This window comes from Bufo gargarizans, chromosome 3, assembly GCF_014858855.1.
Source record: "Bufo gargarizans isolate SCDJY-AF-19 chromosome 3, ASM1485885v1, whole genome shotgun sequence".
Taxonomy (NCBI): domain Eukaryota; kingdom Metazoa; phylum Chordata; class Amphibia; order Anura; family Bufonidae; genus Bufo; species Bufo gargarizans.
The window spans coordinates 400,262,040-400,281,165 of NC_058082.1; the positions used below are offsets into that span (position 1 = coordinate 400,262,040).

The 19,126-nt window shown below is 43.9% G+C and overlaps 1 protein-coding gene across 1 annotated transcript in view; it reads right to left on the bottom strand.

Annotated features, from left to right (window-relative positions):
* The window catches only part of LOC122933354 (glutathione S-transferase Mu 4-like), a 46,421-nt gene that overhangs the window by 21,309 nt on the left and 5,986 nt on the right, over window positions 1–19,126 (bottom strand). The window contains exons 3-4 of the mRNA XM_044288306.1: window positions 11,589–11,653; window positions 1,141–1,222 (exon numbers count right to left, since the gene is read on the bottom strand). Coding sequence (XP_044144241.1) covers window positions 1,141–1,222; window positions 11,589–11,653 — 147 coding nt within the window. The remainder of the gene's footprint in view (window positions 1–1,140; window positions 1,223–11,588; window positions 11,654–19,126) is intronic.

The following is a 19,126-nucleotide window of genomic DNA, read 5'->3' on the forward strand; positions in this document are numbered from 1 at the left end:
GTTATCTTATATTAGGTTTTCATACTGCCCACCTACCCCAACCCTGTTCAGCAGTTGCCAAGGCTTAGAGGGAACAATGAAAGGCCGCATGGGAGAAAGGAGTGAGAATAACATGATTTTTAAATTTTAGGCACTTGGAGGGCTTGTTCGAGAATTTTATCTCAGACAATCCATTTAAGGCTACTTTCACACTGGCGTTTTTGGGTCCGCTTGTGAGATCCATTTCAGGGCTCTCAATAGCGGCCCAAAACGGATCAGTTCAGCCCCAATGCATTCTGAATGGATAAGGATCCATTCAGAATGCATCAGGTTGGCTCCGTTCCGCCTCTATTTCGCTCTGGAGGCTGCTTGCAGCGTTTTGGTGTGCGCCTGACGATGCAGAGCCAAACGGATCCGTCCTGACTTACAATGTAAGTCAATGGGGGATCCGTTTTCACTGACACAATATGGTGCAATTGAAAACGGATCCGTTCCCCATTGACTTTCAATGTAAGTCAGGACGTTTTGACTTAGACTTTTTATAGTATAATTCAAACGGATCCGTTCTGAACGGATACAAGCGTTTGCATTATCAGTGCGGATCCGTCTGTGCAGATACAAGACGGATCCGCACCAAACGCAGGTGTGAAAGTAGCCTAAAATAAAAAGGCACAACTATTAAAGTCCCCAAATTTGCATTAATGGGGTTGTCTCACTTCAGCAAGCGGCATTTATCATTTAGAGAAAGTTAATACAAGCCACTTTCTAATGTAATGTGATTGTCCATATTGCTTCCTTTGCTGGCTTCATTCATTTTTTCATCACATTATATAATGTGCAATCCAGATGCGGTGGTCGTGCTTGCACATTATAGGAAAAAGCAGAGGCCTCTCTGGTGGCCGGGTCCCTAGGATTGCACATAGGCTAGTGCATTTTCCTAGAGTGTGAAAGCACGACCACCACTGCAGGATTGCAGGGTGGTCGTAACCATGGAAACGAGCAGTGTATAATGTGATGGGAAAATTAAACCAGCCAGCAAAGGAAGCAATATGGACAATAACAATACATTAGTAAGTGCCTTGTATTAATTTTCTCCACATAATAAATGCTATTTGCTGAAGTGATACAAACCCTTTAAATAAACTTAAAGTTCATACTCACACAAGTCATGTTTGCTGGCAATGTAGTGCAGAATAGTGTTACTCTGCGTCAACTTAACATCTCCATCCAAAAGGTAGGGCAACTGTGTAACACAAAATCTGCATTATTACCAATTTGGCTCAATCCTTAAACAATTATCACGATTAAAATACATAAGCCCTTCTCCAGTATTCCCATGAAACATCAGCTAAAAATAGTAAGTTTATTATGAGTCTCTCGGATCAACAACGGCATTGTCGTTACCCCTAGAGGCTCAGCTCTCCCTGCAACTGCCGTGCCCTCTCCATTTTGACAGGTCCAGGCATAATGACGTTTTCACTGCCTGGCCAATCAAAGTTGAGAGAGTGCGCGAGTTGCAGAGAGCAGAGCCTCTAGGAGTAATGGAAATGCCCCTATTTCTCCTAGCGGCTCATTCCCATTTATTAAAACATAATTTTTCTCAGGAATGCAGGCAGATATGAACATGGAACCAACACACATACGTTCAGCTGCCAAGGGCACATCCAACAGATCAGCCAGTTTCATAGGTACAAATCTGCTGACAGCCTTTAAGGCCCCTTTCACACGGGTGAGTATTCCATGCGGATGCAATGCGTGAGTTGAACGCATTGCACCCGCACTGAATCCCGACCCATTCATTTCTATGGGGCTGTTCACATGAGCGGTGGTTTTCACGCATCACTTATGCGTTGCGTGAAAATCGCAGCATGCTCTATTATGTGCGTTTTTCATGTAACGCAGGCCCCATAGAAATGAATGGGGTTGCGTGAAAATCGCAAGCATCCGCAAGCAAGTGCGGATGCGGTGCGATTTTCACGTATGGTTGCTAGGAGACGATCGGGATGGAGACCCGATTATTATTATTTTCACTTATAACATAGCTATAAGGGAAAATAATAGCATTCTGAATACAGAATGCATAGTAAAATAGCGCTGGAGGGGTTAATAAAAAATAATTTAACTCACCTTAGTCCACTTGATCGCGAAGCCGGCATCTCCTTCTGTCTTCATCTTAGCTGTGTGGAGGAACAGGACCTGTGGTGACGTCACTCCGGTCATCATATGATCCATCACCATGGTAAAAGATCATGTGATGGATCATTAAATTATTATTATTTTTTTAACCCCTCCAGCGCTATTTTACTATGCATTCTGTATTCAGAATCTACAGAACACCGATCGGGTGTGAAGAAGTTTGGGTTTGGGTACCAAACATGCACGATTTTTCTCACGCGAGTGCAAAACGCATTACAATGTTTTGCACTTGTGCGTCTTCCCGCAACGCACCAGCACATTTTCCCGCAATGCCCGTGTGAAAGAGGCCTAAGGCATGCGGGACAAATCACATGAAGGACTGGGCAGGATAAATGATATGATAACTGTATAGTCCGGATCCTTACAGATGTGGCAAAACCAAATATGTGAAGGGAATTTTAGTTTTGCAATTTGTTCCATTGAACATATATATTTTTTTTTATGGAAAATGGTGCATTTTCTTAATTTGAAGTTATTTTTGTTTTTTTTAACCCAAAACGTTATTTCATGTATTATTTTTACAATTTATTAGTACCACAAGGGGACTTTGACAAGCGATCTTCTAAAAGTTTCTATAATACAGTACATTGTACTGCTTAACCCCTTCCCGACCTTGGCCGGGTCTTTAAAGATGGCACCCACTCCTGAGCGGAGAAGGCACCATAGCCGCGGGGTGCCTGCTGTTTCATACAGCAGACACCTGCGGCTCATGTCTGAGACCAGGTGATATTACAGGTGACAGACATTTAACACTTCAGATGCCGTGCAAACCCGGAAGTGGCGACAGTAGCTGGAGCTTGCATGCAGCAGCCCCTGTCATAGAGAATGTAGCAGGGCTCCACAGAAAACAAGTATATTTCTAATTGGAATCTATGAGAATAGCAATCTAATGATTGCTTGTTATAATTCCCTATGGGATTCTAATCATCCCCCTCCCCCCCCCCCCCCCCCCAAAAAAAAATAATACACATCATGGGTATCGCCACGTGCAAAAACGCCCATAGTACAAAAAGATTTTCCCTATATGAGAAACAGCGGAATGGAAAAAACAGTCAACAGGGCCGATTAAAAGTTTTTGGTCGCTTCATTTCCCTGAACAAGAAAAATAATAATCGATAGTGTACCCAAATTAAATAAGAAGAATTCACTGCTTGTGTGGATACTAAAATAAATAAATCTTTATTAGTCAATTATTAAAACCTTCACATGGGCTGAACACCCCTTGTATCCCAAGCACTAGCCTCTCACAAAATTGTGTCTCACAGTATTTCCTGGACAGACACTACTTGTGTATAGTAACCCTGATTAGGGTGTTACTATATTTGAGGCATAGAAAATACTAGACAATCTCCGGTGATTTATATTGTATTGTCGGAGATGTCCACTTGTGAATCAATTTATCAACCATTTGATTCAATACCCACGGGATCAAAAATAAATCGGGCACCACACCAGATAGGATTATAGTATATAATGAATGCCTAAGGTTATCAGGACTATTGTGCATAGGTCTTGTAGGGGTTATTGACCTAGTGCACCATTCCTATATGGACCCAAATGTTGCCGGGTCTGTCCTATCTGTTGTACTCATACTCAAAGTGCTTCCCCAACTGTTTGTTGGATCATCAGGAGTCTAGATGTATTAAACGACCCCTTACAACTGATGTAATGGTTGGTCAAATTCCATATCTATTTGTATCATGTTATTGTGGTTACTGTTAATATGAACAGCAACAAAGTATCAGCCGCAACAAAATAACAGTCGCAGTGACCCAGCTGTAAATCTGTGTCAATTATGACACAGTTGATGCATTGTGGCTATCGATACAATATGTATCAAATTATTAGCCACCCAGCTGTCTCTGACACAAATCAATTGCGGCTCCGCTGATGGTGTGGAGTGGCACTTAAAGTTATGGCGAACGAGTGCAGCCCCTCTGATGATGGGAGGCTGCGAGTTCATCTACTGTTATGAAGTCGCACTCAGATTGAAGAAAACATATGACGAACAAACGCAACCCCCTCTGATACTGGGAGGCTGCGCGTTCGGTTAAACAAAAAGTCACACGTGCTAAAGCAGCCCCCTCTGATGATGGGAGGCCGCGTGTCCGGCTCTGGTATGGCCGTGGCGCACGCACTACCACGTGTGTCTTAAAAGGCTTTTACCCCGCCCATTGAAGATGACCGGACCAGTCAGGCTGCAGGGGACGGTCAGGGGAGGCAGAGTTGGAATGTGTAGTCCGTTCCCCGACGGCCTGCAGCCATGTGGATAGGTCCTTATCAAAGGAATGACAAGGGGAAGATGTACATAAATATTTAGGGACGAAGCATGGGAGTAGAGTGGAGATCATAATTATTATGAATGCCACATTTAGGATTATCATGTAGAACATCATATCTCCTGACACGCATCTCATAAACTGCTAGTTACCCACCCATCATTATTAGTAAATAAACATTACCTAAATGGGTATCTGGGTACTATGGCATAATTTATTGTCGACCAATCCAGTGTTGGGAAGAAAGATAATTCCAGGGAATATACATATTTAATTATTACTATCCAATAGGGGAGCTCAAGCACATCTATTAACTTCAGACAAAAAAGAAAGATAATTGAAAAAAAATAATTTTGGGGGAGTGGTGGAGGGGAGGCAAGTCCATACCTCTAAACCCCCTGATGCATTTGTAGGGATACTCCATACCTACCATTACCAACCTAGGGTTGGGCAATATACTGGTATCACGATATACCGCAGTATTAAAAAAACGGCGATATGGCTGTTTCCTAAATACCGCTGTATATTTCGTGACGTCATCGCTTTAAAAACTGCGTCCGTGGCTGCCCTCCCCATCATCATCTACCAGTTTTTTTCAGCAGCGGCTCCTCCTGCTTGCTCCGAATGTGCTGTCTCCGCCCACCGACCTACGTCTCACGTCGGAATCAGGTGACGCCCCCAGGCTGAGTTGAGCAGCGCAGTACAGCAGCGACTGCTGAGTCGGCTCAGTCTCCAGTGAACCGAAGGTCAGGAGGGACTTAAAATGTATAGTTATTGCAGGGACTCAGATAATCGTCTGAGAGTTTATTAGTTAAAAGAATCGAATTAGTCAGACACGTGTCACCGAGTCCCTGCCAGACTTCCTGCTCTGCTACATGCTACACTGCTACATGCACCCTGTACACACTCCCCCGGACGGACTTGTCGGGAGATAAGGAGCCGCAGAGCAGGAAGCCTGGCAGGGACTCGGTGACACGTGTCTGACTCATTCGATTCTTTTAACTAATAAACTCTTACACGATTCTCTGAGTCCCTGCACGACTCCCCCTGTGCTGTGAGTTGGTGCTGGACTGCTGGTTGCCTCTGATTGGTTGGGGGGCGGGGCTAGCTTCCACTGCAGGCTCCTATTACACTGCCTGCTGCTGCTTCTATGCAAATCGCAGTGAGCCACCATGAGTCCCTCCAGTACCTCCCCCATGACATGATGAACAAGGAGGAATAATGGTGGTGGCAGCCTGGCAGGCAGGTGGCAAGTCACAGTCACACAGGTGTCCATAAGACATGGGGGGGTGCCCCCCACAAGCCACATACTGTATGTAATGTCTCCTTGTGGCTGCGCTGCTGCCCCCATACTGTAATGTCTCCTTGTGGCTGCTGCTTTCATCATCATGTCTCCTGCTGGCTGCTGCCCCATAGTCCATTATAACGTCCCCTTGTGTCCCCCCATACAGTATAACGTCCCCTTGTGTCCCCCCATACAGTATAACGTCCCCTTGTGTCCCCCCATACAGTATAACGTCCCCTTGTGTGTCCCCCCATACAGTATAACGTCCCCTTGTGTGTCCCCCATACAGTATAACGTCCCCTTGTGTCCCCCATACAGTATAACGTCCCCTTGTGTGTCCCCCATACAGTATAACGTCCCCTTGTGTCCCCCCATACAGTATAACGTCCCCTTGTGTCCCCCCATACAGTATAACGTCCCCTTGTGTCCCCCCCATACAATATAACGTCTCCTTGTAGCCCCCCATACAGTATAACATCTCCTTGTGGCCCCCCATACAGTATAACATCTCCTTGTGGTCCCCCATACAGTGTAACGTCTCCTTGAGGCTGCCCCCATACAGCATAATGTCTCCTTGTGGCTGCCCCCATACAGCATAATGTCTCCCTGTGGCTGCCCCCATACAGTATAATGTCTCCTTGTGGCCCCCCATACAGTATAACGTCTCCTTGTGGCCCCCCATACAGTATAACGTCTCCTTGTGTTTTTTTTCTTTAAAACTGGTATTTATTGCGATAAATTATATATCGTTATCGTGATAAATTTTTTATATCGTTATCGTCTGAATATTTTTGATATCGTTATCGTCTGAATATTTTTGATATCGTCCAACCCTATACCAACCTCCAATTTGGTATTGAGATATATAAAATATACATAAGTACCGCCTCAATCAATGAAAAAGGCGAATTATATCTGGTCATTCAAACCGGTAGGTTTGACTGTACCCAATCTAAACATCCAACCTCCCTCTTTTTTCAGAACTAATTTATCAAAATCGCCTCCTCGTGGTGAATGTTTGATTACTTCAATGCCCTGAAATTTTAGGGCTCTAGGGTTGGCGTTGTGAAATTGCTTCACATGTTTTGTAACAGGGGTATCATTGTCATTCCTCACATCACCCACATGCTCCCCAATACATCTTCTAAACTCTCTGATGGTTTTGCCCACATATTGGATTCCACAGCTGCAGGTGATAAGGGAAATAAGTCCAGGTCTTACAGTTGATAAAAGATCTTTACAGTTGATAAAAGATGAAAAAATCTTACCAGTTTGTGTGGATGTAAATTGTTTACCTTGTAAAACAAAATTACATGCTACACATGTGCCACATTTATATGTCCCCATGGTGATATTTCTTAACCACGTCCCTGTTCTCTGTGTTTGAAAAAAGCTGTGGACTAGGCGATCCTTTAGATTGCGGCCACAACGGTACGTAATGGTGGGAGCATTGCCAATATATTGATCTATGTCAGGTAGGGTTGTTGTGGGTATAAAAATTTCGATACCCAATCGATACTTTTGTCCCGGTAGATTAAAAAAAATTTGATACTGGGCTGCGCTGCTGCGCAGTCTAGTATCTCTGAACATGAGGGCGCTGCTTTCAGCGCGCTCCTGTTCCCTCAGCAGCACAGGGGGAGAAGGAAGCAGTCTCTCCCTCCCCCTGTGCTGCTGCTGCCACTGCCACCAATGGACGAAGAGAGGGGCAGAGGGGGGGCAGGCGCACTGCGCCACAAATGATAGGACTTTTCCTGGGTCCAGACTTTAAGTAGCAGGCTACACAGAGCGGCGCGCAGAGATGTCCCAGCACTTACTATTATTCCTGGGCGCCGCTCCGTTCACCCGCCGTGCCCCATTATGGTCTCCTGCTCCATATGCCAATTACTATCGGACCAATGGGAAGGAGACATCAGCTTGTCTGATGTTCCTTCTCCCTGCGCTGCCATTGGACAGCGCTACAGTCCGGGAGAAGGAACGCCCACTAGAGAAGCTGATGTCTCCTCCCCATTGCTCCAATAGTAATTAGCATATGGAGCAGTAGACAGTAATGGGGCACAGCGGGCGAACGGAGCGGTGCCCAGAAATAATAGTAAGTGCTGGGACATCCAGGGGCATAGCTTTAGGGGGTGCAGAGGTAGCAGTCGCTACCGGGCCCAAGAGCCTTAGGGGGCCAAAAGACTCTTGTGCCACATAAGAAGACACTGGCATTATAGAAAGGGCATGCTGGTGAAGTTACACCTCTGGCTGGAGGAAAGCGGTTAGGTCAAGAATTTGACATGGTGGTGGGGAGGGGGGGGGGGGTGCTGCTTCAATTTTTGCATGAGGCAGTTCGAAGGCTATGTACTTCCCAGCCCCTGGCCACAAAGCACTGAGGGAAAGGGGGCCCAAGCTGAAGTCTTGCACCAGGGCCCTTTAGTTACACCCATAGGGACATCTCTGGGCACCGCTCTGTGTAGCCTGCTACTTAAAGTCCGGACCCATATAAGGTGGTCTTTAACACATAATACAGGAGGCAGGTGCCGGCAGCAGAATCACATAGCCGGCACCCTGCCTCTGACAGGGAGCTGCGATCAGCGGCAGTTAACCCCTCAGGTGCGGCAACTGAGGGGTTAACTGCCGCTGATCTGCTGCCAGTACCTGCCTCCTGTATTAAGGGTAAATTATCATTGGTGGTGCAGTGCTCCCCCCCCCCCATTAAAATCATTGGTGGCGACTGCTTCCCCCCCCACACCATTAAAATAATTGGTGGCACAGTGCGCCCGCCCCTCTAAACCCCCCAGTATTAAAATCATTGGTGGCAGTGGCCACAGGGTCCCCTCCCCTTCTCATTGGTGGCAGTGGCCACAGGGACCCCTCCCCTCCTCTTCATTGGTGGCAGTGGCAGCTTCTGATCTGAGCCCCTGCTGTGTAATCCTGGGGCTCCGATCAGTTACCATGGCAGCCAGGATGCTACTGAAGCCCTGGCTGCCATAGTCAGCTCCTTGCTGCTGTGTGCACAAAGCACAGAGCAGCAGGGAGAGTGTAAGATCCTATTCACCCTAATAGAGCTCTATCAGGGTGAATAGGACAAGGGATTAAAAGATCCCAGATTCTAGCCCCTAAGGGGGGAAATAGTTATTAAATAAATAGTATAATATAAATTTAAAAAAAGAAAAAAAAAAACACCAAAATAAGTATAAATCACCCCCTTTCCCAATTTCACATATAAAATATATAAACAGTAAATAAAAAAACATATCACATATCACCACGTCAGAAAAGTCCAAACTATTAAAATATAAAAAAAAATCTATGCGGTGAACGCCGGAACAGAAAAAATAAAAAATAAAACTGCACGATTTGCCTTTTTTTTTTAAACGCGGAATGCACGTGGCTTTTTTTGTTTATTTTTTCGATGGATAACCTCTTCTTGAAAATCTACCCTGAAGGTCCTTCGTAGCCACATAGTATTTATCAAATGTAGCGGAATTACTTTATTCCAATTACACCCCATTTAGATTTTTTTTTCCTGCTTCTAACTACATCATTGGCAATATTAAATGGAGGCATTGAAAAGTACAACTTATCCAGCAAAAAACAAGCCCTCATACGCATTTCTTGCTGTGATGCTCCCCCTTGCCCTGCATAGCACAGGACAAGGGCTGTTTGTTTACTGCCATTGACGTACCCGGCTTTTTTTCAGTATTTTAGACGGAGGCTTCTGTCTAGCAATAAACTTTGGTGAGGTCAGTCTTTAGAGCTGCCCTAGTCTGTAAAACAGCCTAAAGCAGCACTTAAGTCCACACACTTGTGCCAGTGACCTAGCATGCCCATAAGAAGTCTAATACATCACCAGTACAGAAGAAGTAGTCCTTGTCCTGCGCTAGGCAGGGGCTGCATCTGAGCAAGAAATGGCTCCATACATGGCAAATGAGTGAGCTTATGTCCGGGTTCAGCTCTGAACCCAGACAACCCCTAGAATAATGCCTATTAATGAATTATGTAGAAACACATACAGTACAGACCAAAGGTTTGGACACACCTTCTCATTCAAAGAGTTTTCTTTATTTTCATGACTATGAAAATTGTAGATTCACACTGAAGGCATCAAAACTATAAATTAACACATGTGGAATTATATACATAAGTGTGAAACAACTGAAAATATGTAATATTCTAGGTTCTTCATTTTACTTTGATTACTGCTTTGCACACTCTTGGCATTCTCTTGATGAGCTTCAAGAGGTAGTCACCTGAAATGGTTTTCACTTCACAGGTGTGCCCTGTCAGGTTTAATAAGTGGGATTTCTTGCCTTATAAATGGGGTTGGGACCATCAGTTGCGTTGTGGAGAAGTCAGGTGGATACACAGCTGATAGTCCTACTGAATAGACTGTTAGAATTTGTATTATGCCAATAAAAAAGCAGCTAAGTAAAGAAAAACGAGTGGCCATCATTACTTTAAGAAATGAAGGTCAGTCAGTCCGAAAAATTGGGAAAACTTTGAAAGTGTCCCCAAGTGCAGTCACAAAAACCATCAAGCGCTACAAAGAAACTGGCTCACATGCGGACCGCCCCAGGAAAGGAAGACCAAGAGTCAGCTCTGCTGCAGAGGATAAGTTCATCCGAGTCACCAGCCTCAGAAATCGCAGGTTAACAGCAGCTCAGATTAGAGACCAGGTCAATGCCACACAGAGTTCTAGCAGCAGACACATCTCTAGAACAACTGTTAAGAGGAGACTGTGTGAATCAGGCCTTCATGGTAGAATATCTACTAGGAAACCACTGCTAAGGACAGGCAACAAACAGAAGAGACATGTTTGGGCTAAAGAACACAAGGAATGGACATTAAACTAGTGGAAATCTGTGCTTTGGTCTGATGAGTCCAAATTTTAGATCTTTGGTTCCAACCACCGTGTCTTTGTGCGACGCAGAAAAGGTGAACGGATGGACTCTACATGCCTGGTTCCCACCGTGAAGCATGGAGGAGGAGGTATGATGGTGTGGGGGTGCTTTGCTGGTGACACTGTTGGGGATTTATTCAAAATTGAAGGCATACTGAACCAGCATGGCTACCACAGCATCTTGCAGCGGCATGCTATTCCATCCGGTTTGCGTTTAGTTGGACCATCATTTATTTTTCAATAGGACAATGACCCCAAACAGACCTCCAGGCTGTTTAAGGGCTATTTGACCATGAAGGAGAGTGATGGGGTGCTGCGCCAGATGACCTGGCCTCCACAGTCACAGGACCTGAACCCAATCGAGATGGTTTGGGGTCAGCTGGACCGCAGAGTGAAGGCAAAAGGACCAACAAGTGCTAAGCATCTCTGGGAACTCCTTCAAAACTATTGGAAGACCATTTCAGATGACTACCTCTTGAAGCTCATCAAGAGAATGCCAAGAGTGTGCAAAGCAGTAATCAAAGCAAAAGGTGGCTACTTTGAAGAATCTAGAATATGACATATTTTCAGTTGTTTCACACTATTTTGTTATGTATATAATTCCACATGTGTTAATTCATAGTTTTGATGCCTTCAGTGTGAATCTACAATTTCCATAGTTATGAAAATAAAGAAAACTCTTTGAATGAGAAGGTGTGTCCAAACTTTTGGTCTGTACTGTATATGTTAAATTCTGTTCTTTATAGAATGGTAGAAAACCAAAAAACGTGGGATTCACACAAGCTGGGGATAAAAACCAGGAGCATGTTCATATCGATACATCTCAGACTGGCTTACAGATGCCCTTCAGCTAAAAACAGTGCATTAGTAAGTGGTACTGTAAATCGTACTGCTTTTACACAATTTACACCAACAATTAAAGATTATGAAAGCCCTTTGCATTAATAAGTTCTCCATTTTCACATACATTTGGAAAGTCCAATCCCAGCTTCTCCTTCTCCTCCAACCACTGACTCCTGTCATTTTCTGGGCCTGCATGGAAATACAGAATTATTAGTGGCAGAGAAAGGTGACATATATGATTTCTGGATCTCAGTAACTGCTTAAAGGGGTTGTGTCATCTGGGACTCTCCAAAACAGGTATGTGAAGGAGATCGCTCAGCGGATGTGGGGCATGGTATCTATTAATTTCTATGGGAGTTCCGGAAAAATTTGAGGAAGTCCAATATGCCACCAATATCTCAGATGAGAAAACCACTTTAACCACTTCAGCTCCGCTAGGTGAAACCCCCTTCATGACCAGAGCACTTTTTACACTTCGGCACTACACTCCTTTCACCGTTTATCGCTCGGTCATGCAACTTACCACCCAAATGAATTTGACCTCCTTTTCTTCTCACTAATGGAGCTTTCATTTGGTGGTATTTTATTGCTGCTGATATTTTTACTTTTTTTGTTATTAATCAAAATATAACGATTTTTTTGCAAAAAAATGACATTTTTCACTTTCAGCTGTAAAATTTTGCAAAAAAAACGACATCCATATATACATTTTTCGCCAAATTTATTGTTCTACATGTCTTTGATAAAAAAAAAATGTTTGGGCAAAAAAAAAAAATGGTTTGGGTAAAAGTTATAGCGTTTACAAACTATGGTACAAAAATGTGAATTTCCGCTTTTTGAAACAGCTCTGACTTTCTGAGCACCTGTCATGATTCCTGAGGTTCTACAATGCCCAAACAGTAGAAAACCCCCACAAATGACCCCATTTCGGAAAATAGACACCCTAAGGTATTCGCTGATGGGCATAGTGAGTTCATAGAACTTTTTATTTTTTGTCACAAGTTAGCGGAAAATGATGATGATTTTATTTTTTTTATTTTTTCTTACAAAGTCTTATATTCCACTAACTTGCGACAAAAAATAAAAAATTCTAGGAACTCACCATGCCCCTCACAGAATACCTTGGGGTGTCTTCTTTCCAAAATGGGGTCACTTGTGGGGTAGTTATACTGCCCTGGCAATTTAGGGGCCCAAATGTGTGAGAAGAACTTTGCAATCAAAATGTGTAAAAAATGACCGGTGAAATCCAAAAGGTGCACTTTGGAATATATGCCCCTTTGCCCACCTTGGCAGCAAAAAAGTGTGACACATCTGGTATCGCCGTACTCAGGAGAAGTTGGGGAATGTGTTTTGGGGTGTCATTTTACATATACCCATGCTGGGTGAGAAAAATATCTTGGTCAAATGCCAACTTTGTATAAAAAAATGGGAAAAGTTGTCTTTTGCCAAGATATTTCTCTCATCCAGCATGGGTATATGTAAAATGACACCCCAAAACACATTCCCCAACTTCTCCTGAGTACGGCGATACCAGATGTGTCACACTTTTTTGCTGCCAAGGTGGGCAAAGGGGCACATATTCCAAAGTGCACCTTTCAGATTTTGCAGGCCATTTTTTACACATTTTGATTGCAAGGTACTTCTCACACATTTGGGCCCCTAAATTGCCAGGGCAGTATAACTATGCCACAAGTGACCCCATTTTGGAAAGAAGACACCCCAAGGTATTCCGTGAGGGGCATGGCGAGTTCCTAGAATTTTTTATTTTTTGTCACAAGTTAGCGGAAAATGATGATTTTTTTTTTCTTCTCTTTTTTCCTTACAAAGTCTCATATTCCACTAACTTGCGACAAAATATAAAAAATTCTAGGAACTCGCCATGCCCCTCACGGAATACCTTGGGGTGTCTTCTTTCCAAAATGGGGTCACTTGTGGCGTAGTTATACTGCCCTGGCAATTTAGGGGCCCAAATGTGTGAGAAGTACTTTGCAATCAAAATGTGTAAAAAATGACCGGTGAAATCCGAAAGGTGCACTTTGGAATATGTGCCCCTTTGCCCACCTTGGCATCAAAAAAGTGTCACACATCTGGTATCGCCGTACTCAGGAGAAGTTGGGCAATGTGTTTTGGGGGGTCATTTTACATATACCCATGCTGGGTGAGAGAAATATCTTGGCAAAAGACAACTTTTCCCATATTTTTTTTATACAAAGTTGGCATTTGACCAAGATATTTTTCTCACCCAGCATGGGTATATGTAAAATGACACCCCAAAACACATTCCCCAACTTCTCCTGAGTACGGCGATACCACATGTGTGACACTTTTTTGCAGCCTAGATGCGCAAAGGGGCCCAAATTCCTTTTAGGAGGGCCTAAAAGACATTTGGATCCCAGACTTCTTCTCACACTTTCGGGCCCCTAAAAAGCCAGGGCAGTATAAATACCCCACATGTGACCCCACTTTGGAAAGAAGACACCCCAAGGTATTCAATGAGGGGCATGGCGAGTTCCTAGAATTTTTTTTTTTTTTTGCATAAGTTAGCGGATATTGATTTTTTTGTTTTTTTCTCACAAAGTCTCACTTTCCGCTAACTTAGGACAAAAATTTCAATCTTTCATGGACTCAATATGCCCATCACAAAATACCTTGGGGTGTCTTCTTTCCGAAATGGGGTCACATGTGGGGTATTTATACTGCCCTGGCTTTTTAGGGGCCCTAAAGCGTGAGAAGAAGTCTGGAATATAAATGTCTAAAAATGTTTACACATTTGGATTCCGTGAGGGGTATGGTGAGTTCATGTGAGATTTTATTTTTTGACACAAGTTAGTAGAATATGAGACTTTGTAAGAAAAAACAAAAACAAACAAAAAATTTCCGCTAACTTGTGCCAAAAAAAATGTCTGAATGGAGCCTTACCGGGGGGGGTGATCAATGACAGGGGGGTGATCACCCATATAGACTCCCTGATCACCCCCCTGTCACTGATCACCCCCCCTGTAAGGCTCCATTCAGACATCCGCATGATTTTTACGGATCCATGGATACATGGATCGGATCCACAAAACACATGCGGACGTCTGAATGGAGCCTTACAGGGGGGTTATCAATGACAGGGGGTGATCAGGGTGATCACCCCTCCTGTAAGGCTCCATTCAGACATCCGCATGATTTTTTACGGATCCATGGATACATGGATCGGATCCACAAAAACACATGCGGACGTCTGACTGGAGCCTTACAGGGGGGTTATCAATGACAGGGGGTGATCAGGGTGATCACCCCCCTGTCACTGATCACCCCCCCTGTAAGGCTCCATTCAGACATCCGCATGATTTTTTACGGATCCATGGATACATGGATCGGATCCACAAAAACACATGCGGACGTCTGAATGGAGCCTTACAGGGGGGTTATCAATGACAGGGGGTGATCAGGGTGATCACCCCCCTGTCAATGATCACCCCCCCTGTAAGGCTCCATTCAGACATCCGCATGTGTTTTGCGGATCCGATCCATGTATCCATGGATCCGTAAAAATCATGCGGACGTCTGAATGGAGCCTTACAGGGGGGTGATCAATGACAGGGGGGTGATCAATGACAGGGGGTGATCAGGGAGTGTATATGGGTGATCACCCGCCTGTCATTGATCACCCCCCTGTAAGGCTCCATTCAGACGTCCGCATGATTTTTACGGATCCATGGATACATGGATCGGATCCACAAAACACATGCGGACGTCTGAATGGAGCCTTACAGGGGGGTTATCAATGACAGGGGGGTGATCAGGGAGTGTATATGGGTGATCACCTGCCTGTCATTGATCACCCCCTGTAAGGCTCCATTCAGACGTCCGCATGTGTTTTGCGGATCCGATCCATGTATCCATGGATCCGTAAAAATCATGCGGACGTCTGAATGGAGCCTTACAGGGGGGTGATCAATGACAGGGGGGTGATCAATGACAGGGGGTGATCAGGGAGTGTATATGGGTGATCACCCGCCTGTCATTGATCACCCCCCTGTAAGGCTCCATTCAGACGTCCGCATGATTTTTACGGATCCATGGATACATGGATCGGATCCACAAAACACATGCGGACGTCTGAATGGAGCCTTACAGGGGGGTTATCAATGACAGGGGGGTGATCAGGGAGTGTATATGGGTGATCACCTGCCTGTCATTGATCACCCCCTGTAAGGCTCCATTCAGACGTCCGCATGTGTTTTGCGGATCCGATCCATGTATCCATGGATCCGTAAAAATCATGCGGACGTCTGAATGGAGCCTTACAGGGGGGTGATCAATGACAGGGGGGTGATCAATGACAGGGGGTGATCAGGGAGTGTATATGGGTGATCACCCGCCTGTCATTGATCACCCCCCTGTAAGGCTCCATTCAGACGTCCGTATGCTTGTTGCGGATCCGATCCATGTATCCGTGGATCCGTAAAAATCATACGGACGTCTGAACGGAGCCTGACAGGGCGGTGATCAATGACAGGGCGGTGATCAATGACAGGGGGGTGATCAGGGAGTTTATATGGGGTGATCATGGGTGATCAGGGGTTTATAAGGGGTTAATAAGTGACGGGGGGGGGGGGGGGGTGTAGTGTAGTGTAGTGTAGTGTGGTGTTTGGTGCTACTGTACTGACCTACCTGAGTCCTCTGGTGGTCGATCCTAACAAAAGGGACCACCAGAGGACCAGGTAGGAGGTATATTAGACGCTGTTATGAAAACAGCGTCTAATATACCTGTTAGGGGTTAAAAAATTCGGATCCCCAGCCTGCCAGCGAGCGATCGCCGCTGGCAGGCTGGAGATCCACTCGCTTACCTTCCGTTCCTGTGAGCGCGCGCGTTCACAGGAAATCTCGGCTCTCGCGGGAGGACGCGTATATGCGTCCACCCAGAAGAGCAGGACCGCCGGCAGGACGCAATCCTGCGTACGGCGGTCCTGAGGAGGTTAATACCAACACCATTAAACTGCAGATTTGAATATTTTTCCTAGGTCACATTTTATAGTTTGAGTTATAAAAGTTTGTTCATCTTAAAAAAAAAATATAATAATAATAATTCATATAAATGTTTAAAGGGAAAAAACAAAGGAGCTCTAAAAAATGAAAGGTGGAATCCGATTGGTTGTTATGGGCAACTAAGCCAGTTCTACTTTACATCAGTTTGATAAATCTCCCCCAGTGTTATCAAAGGCAAAGCCTTTATTATTAATGTTCTAGCTGTAGAGTAAGTAATTTCATATCCATTCACAGAAAACCTGCAAGCAAAGAAAGGGGAACTGTAGGTAAAAAGGTAAAGAAGATGCCACACAAAAGGCTTTCCTGGGGTTGTCTGGGAATATTGAACCGATGTCCACAGCCTCACCTCTCTTGTGGAAAGAAACAAACTCACCCGCTTCCTGCTGCTCTGGTCCTGCATGCCAGCTCCCGCGTGTCCATCATCCGGTCTGTGGCTTGTTTACTTTCTCCCAAGCATGGGCATGGTCTTCTGCATCCAACCATTGGCTTCAGTAAGGTGTTTCCAGAAGTCAGACGCCCACTGGTCAGTTAGTTATACCCTATCCTGTAGATAGGGGATAACTTTAACCCCTAAAGTACTATGTTTGCATTAAGGCCACAGAAAGGTTTTCGTTTTTTCACATTCAGACAGCCGTAAAATGCAGTTTTGCATTTGACATAGCCGTATAAGAACTAGTTTTTGGCAGGATGAATTGTATTTTTAAAGTTATCAGTTGGGATACTGTAAAAGGAAAATATTATTCATATTTTGGATTAATAATAAATAGGCGTAGTCATCTATTGCTGACTCCGCTTATTTCCTTTATTCTACCTGATACTCTAACTTTTCCTGAACTGCATGTGCCGAATTACAGCAGTAACAAAACACTATATACCGTATTTTAATAAAATATTTATTAAAACAATAACACGTCTACAGTCAATTATTTCTAATATATATATATATATATATATATATATATATATATATATATATATATATATATATATATATATCTCAATGGTTATATAAATATATATATACTTATAGACGCACAAGGTAATATACTAACAGACCAATAATAAACCTAATTACACTATACAATCCCAACTATAATTCCACCCTAAAAATCTAGCTAGACATACACTCACACACACGTAAATCAAATCATTATTATTGTTTTAAATCATTGATTTTTATCCACCCTGTTTTACACAACAATAGCATGTCCTGCCGCAGCATTTCAAAAACCATTTTTTTTTTTCTCTCTCATTGCAGCCATATGACAGCTTGTTTTTTTGCATGACACAATTTTGAAGTACATTTACGGTAACTTATTGATGCCCTGAGGCTGGAAACTGTAGGCCAGTGTAGGGAAGCACTAGGTATCGAAGATTCAATCCTTTTTTCGGTACCCAGTTCGGTTTGATACTAGGATTAAGTGTTTTTCAAATACTAAGCTGTGCTATCAGTTCCTATCAGAAAACATAGCACGTACACAGCATGCTATCCTCTCAATGTGTGGGTGTGTTTTTTTGTGCGATATTGAATTGGTATTAAGTATTGCAATACTTTTCTTAGTATCAAAATCTAACTCAAAATTCTGGTACAATTTAGGGCAGTTAACTCAGGAGACGTATCTCTAAACATCTGAGTAGTAAACACCAAAAATGAAAGACAGTTAAGGAGCTACCATTAAGAAAACCCCTCTAGTTAGAAAGTATGGGGAATACAGAAAGTTAAAATAGGCCCAAGACAAGGAGACATTGACATAGAAACATAGAATGTGTCGGCAGATAAGAACCATTTGGCCCATCTAGTCTGCCCAATATACTGAATACTATGAATAGCCCCTGGCCCTATCTTATATGAAGGATGGCCTTATGCCTATCCCATGCATGCTTAAACTCCTTCACTGTATTTGCAGCTACCACTTCTGCAGGAAGGCTAGTCCATGCATCCACTACTCTCTCAGTAAAGTAATACTTCCTGATATTACTTTTAAACCTTTGCCCCTCTAATTTAAAACTATGTCCTCTTGTAGCAGTTTTTCTTCTTTTAAATATTCTCTCCTCTTTACCTTGTTGATTCCCTTTATGAATTTAAAAGTTTCTATCATATCCCCTCTGTCTCATCTTTCTTCCAAGCTTTACATGTTAAGGTCCTTTAATCTTTCCTGGTAAGTTTTATCCTGCAATCCATGTACCAGTTTAGTAGCTCCTCTCTGAACTCTCTCCAAAGTATCAATATCCTTCTGGAGATATGGTCTCCAGTACTGCGCACATTACTCCAAATGAGGTCTCACTAGTGCTCTGTAGAGTGGCATGAGCACCTCCCTCTTTCTACTGGTAATGCCTCTCCCTATACACCCAAGCATTCTGCTAGCATTTCCTGCTGCTCTATGACCTTCCTTTAAGTCCTCTGAAATAATGACCCCTAAATCCCTTTCCTCAGATACTGGACTGTATCACCGATTTTATATTCTGCTCTTGGGTTTTTACATCCCAGGTGCATTATCTCAGGGCTCGACAAATCCCAGGCGCCAGGTCGCCATGGCGACTAGGAATTTTGCCCTGGCGCCTGGGTATTTGCCTCTGCTTGAAAATAGGCCCAGCAGCCGGGCGCAGACACTGGAGGGTTAGGAC